The sequence below is a fragment of the Plasmodium relictum genome (assembly GCF_900005765.1).
Source record: "Plasmodium relictum strain SGS1 genome assembly, contig: PRELSG_00_v1_58, whole genome shotgun sequence".
In the NCBI taxonomy this organism is placed as follows: Eukaryota; Apicomplexa; class Aconoidasida; order Haemosporida; family Plasmodiidae; genus Plasmodium; species Plasmodium relictum.
Window position 1 is genome coordinate 2904 of NW_021628715.1, and position 2711 is coordinate 5614.

The 2711-nt window shown below is 17.9% G+C and overlaps 1 protein-coding gene across 1 annotated transcript; it reads right to left on the minus strand.

Annotated features, from left to right (window-relative positions):
* Positions 1–906: 906 nt before the first annotated feature.
* On the minus strand, positions 907–1595 carry PRELSG_0005100 (Plasmodium exported protein, unknown function; the record flags this gene model as incomplete). Its single annotated transcript, XM_028676523.1, has 2 exons — positions 907–1374; positions 1500–1595. 2 exons carry the CDS (start codon positions 1593–1595, stop codon positions 907–909), a joined length of 564 nt encoding a protein of 187 aa, XP_028531239.1.
* Positions 1596–2711: the final 1116 nt, after the last annotated feature.

Genomic DNA, 2711 nt, shown 5'->3' on the forward strand with positions numbered 1-2711 from the left:
ATTTTTAATTTTTTTTAATTCATTTTTCATTTTTAGAGAAACAAATGAAGAAGTTTTAAGAATATATAAATTTAACTAAAAGACATTATCTTTAATCAAAGATATGATGCATGTATGTTTATATAAGAAATTTATTGCATGATAAATAAATGTTAACCATCGAAAACTTATAAATTATTAAATAATTAAACACTTTATCATCTTTATGCAACTTCACTAAAAAGGAAAAGCATAAACTAATAAAAGTATTAAACATTATAAAAATGTTCTTTATTGTGTTATTCATTCAATATCTTAGCAAAGTCATTAATTGAGCAATTAATAAATCAATATTGTTTGGTTTTATTAAATTTTTATGTATTAAAAATAGTTTAATTTTAAATTAAATTTATTATTTGTTGTAATTAAATTACTCTACATAATTATAATTTAATGGAGGATTTAAATTTTTAATAAAAATAAGGTGTACATTTGTTAAAATAAATAAATATATTTGAATCAATAAAAAGCTACTTAAATATTATGTTAATAAATTTATTCATTTATAAAGAAAAAATAAGTATAATTACTTATGCATACTCGTTATTAATTTGTTTGGCCAGAGCTATAGCAAAGTATTTGAATGAGAAATTAATAAATCAATGAATAGCAAAAACATCGAACATAAATTAATATATTAGTAATGCAATTCATAAAAAATACGCATTAATTACAAAAATATTTTTACAATGAGCAAAATTAGAAAATATTGCTCTATACTTCACATATTAAATTGTTGACTAATACTTTTAAAAAGTCGTTGAAATTACATCTAATAAATCAAATTTATAATATCATTTGAGATGCCATTAATCTTACACTACACATTTTTTTTTAGTTTGTAATAATTTTAATTAGAAATATTATTTAAAATTTATTTTTATATTTTATTTCGATTCGTTCCTGTATTAAAATAATTGAAATTATTAGAAGAGATATACTAACAAACACCATATCAAGATTTGGTAATATAATAGACACATTCATTGCTATTGCATTATATATAAATGAAAAAATTGATAGGAAAACGGCAAAAGATGAGGAAACTAGCTTTAAATTATTTTTGCATTTTTCTAAAATTCTCTGATTAAATTTTACTTTTTTATTTTCATCTTTTGCCTCTATTTCATTTCCTTGTTCTATATCCATTTTCTTTTCTATTTTGTTTGGATCGTTTCTTTGTTCTAAATTTGTTTTTGTTATTCCCATATCACATAATTTTGGCTTTTTGCTTGTTTCTTTTATTATATCTTTTTGTGCTAAAAATCTTTTAATCCCTAAATTTAATGTTTTTTTTAAGTCATTTTTATAACTCAGTGATTTAATGAAATTCCACTAAAATAGGAAAAAAAATATTCAGTATTAAAAAAAAGTTTTTTTTAATACTAATAAAATATAAAAAAAAATAAATACTAATAACAAAAAAATATAAATATTTTTAAGTATTATTATTATCCTACATCATTAGAACATGGTAATATCAAAATTAAAAGGACAAATGTAAAAAGTTTTATAAGAAATTTTAATATATTTTTTTTCTCCCTGTTACTATGCATTTGTTTTAAAATATATATATATGTTGCAGTAAAGCCTTTAGATATATAGGAATAGTATCTACTATGCACCCTAATATTAGGAATAAGGATAAAATTACTTTTCCTGTTCTTTCTTTTTTTTTTTTGAATTAAAGTAGTTTTTTAAAAAATAAATTTTTATTTATTATATTTTTTTTTTATGAAAAAAAGAAAACATTCAAAAAATAATTTTATATATGTATATCTATGAATTACGTTAGTATGTCATGGATAGCAAAAATAGTATAGCCAGATATGTTAAAGATATTACGTTTTCGTAAAATTTAATGTGTTCATTTTATGTTATTCTATAGCAATACATATTAAAACATGAATGATTGCGTTAATTTTAAATTCAATAAACTTCCAAATTCTGTAAAAAAAATTTTAACAATCAATTTAATAAACCAGTATCTTCGTTGATATTAAATTTTATTTTGTATGAATATATTTTCTTTTTTTAGTTATAATTGATTTTTTTTATTATGGTAATATGCATAAATATATATCAGTAACTTTTATTGATCCTTTCTTTATTTTTGTTGAATTATTATCATTTGCTTTTGAAAAAATATGTATTTGCATGTGCTCAATTTTATATTAAATCACAATTTTTTGTTATAATTAAAATGAAAATGTTCAGTAAAATCTTTATGTTATCATTAATAAAAAATTTAAATTATTATTTAATATATACTTAATTTGTATTTCATAATATTTGTCTTCTTTATAATTTTTATTATTAAATTGGAATTATAGCAATTTTTACAGTTTTTATTAAATCTTATATTCTTCTTATTCTTTTTTCTTTTTCATTTTTTCTGTTTTTTTTTCAGGAATTTTTATTATAATATAATAATTTTTATCTAAAAATATTAATGCATGCATAAATTTAATATACAATTCTGTTTCTTGCTATAAGTAAACATTATTTTATTACATATAATTATAATGTTAAATTATAGCAAAAAATAAAACTATAATCGATTATATCTATTATCAAATAAAAAATAATATCAATTATGTTATCTTTAAAATTTATTTAATATTGTGCATCTTAAAAATATACAGAATTAATATCATCACATTTGTAATCTA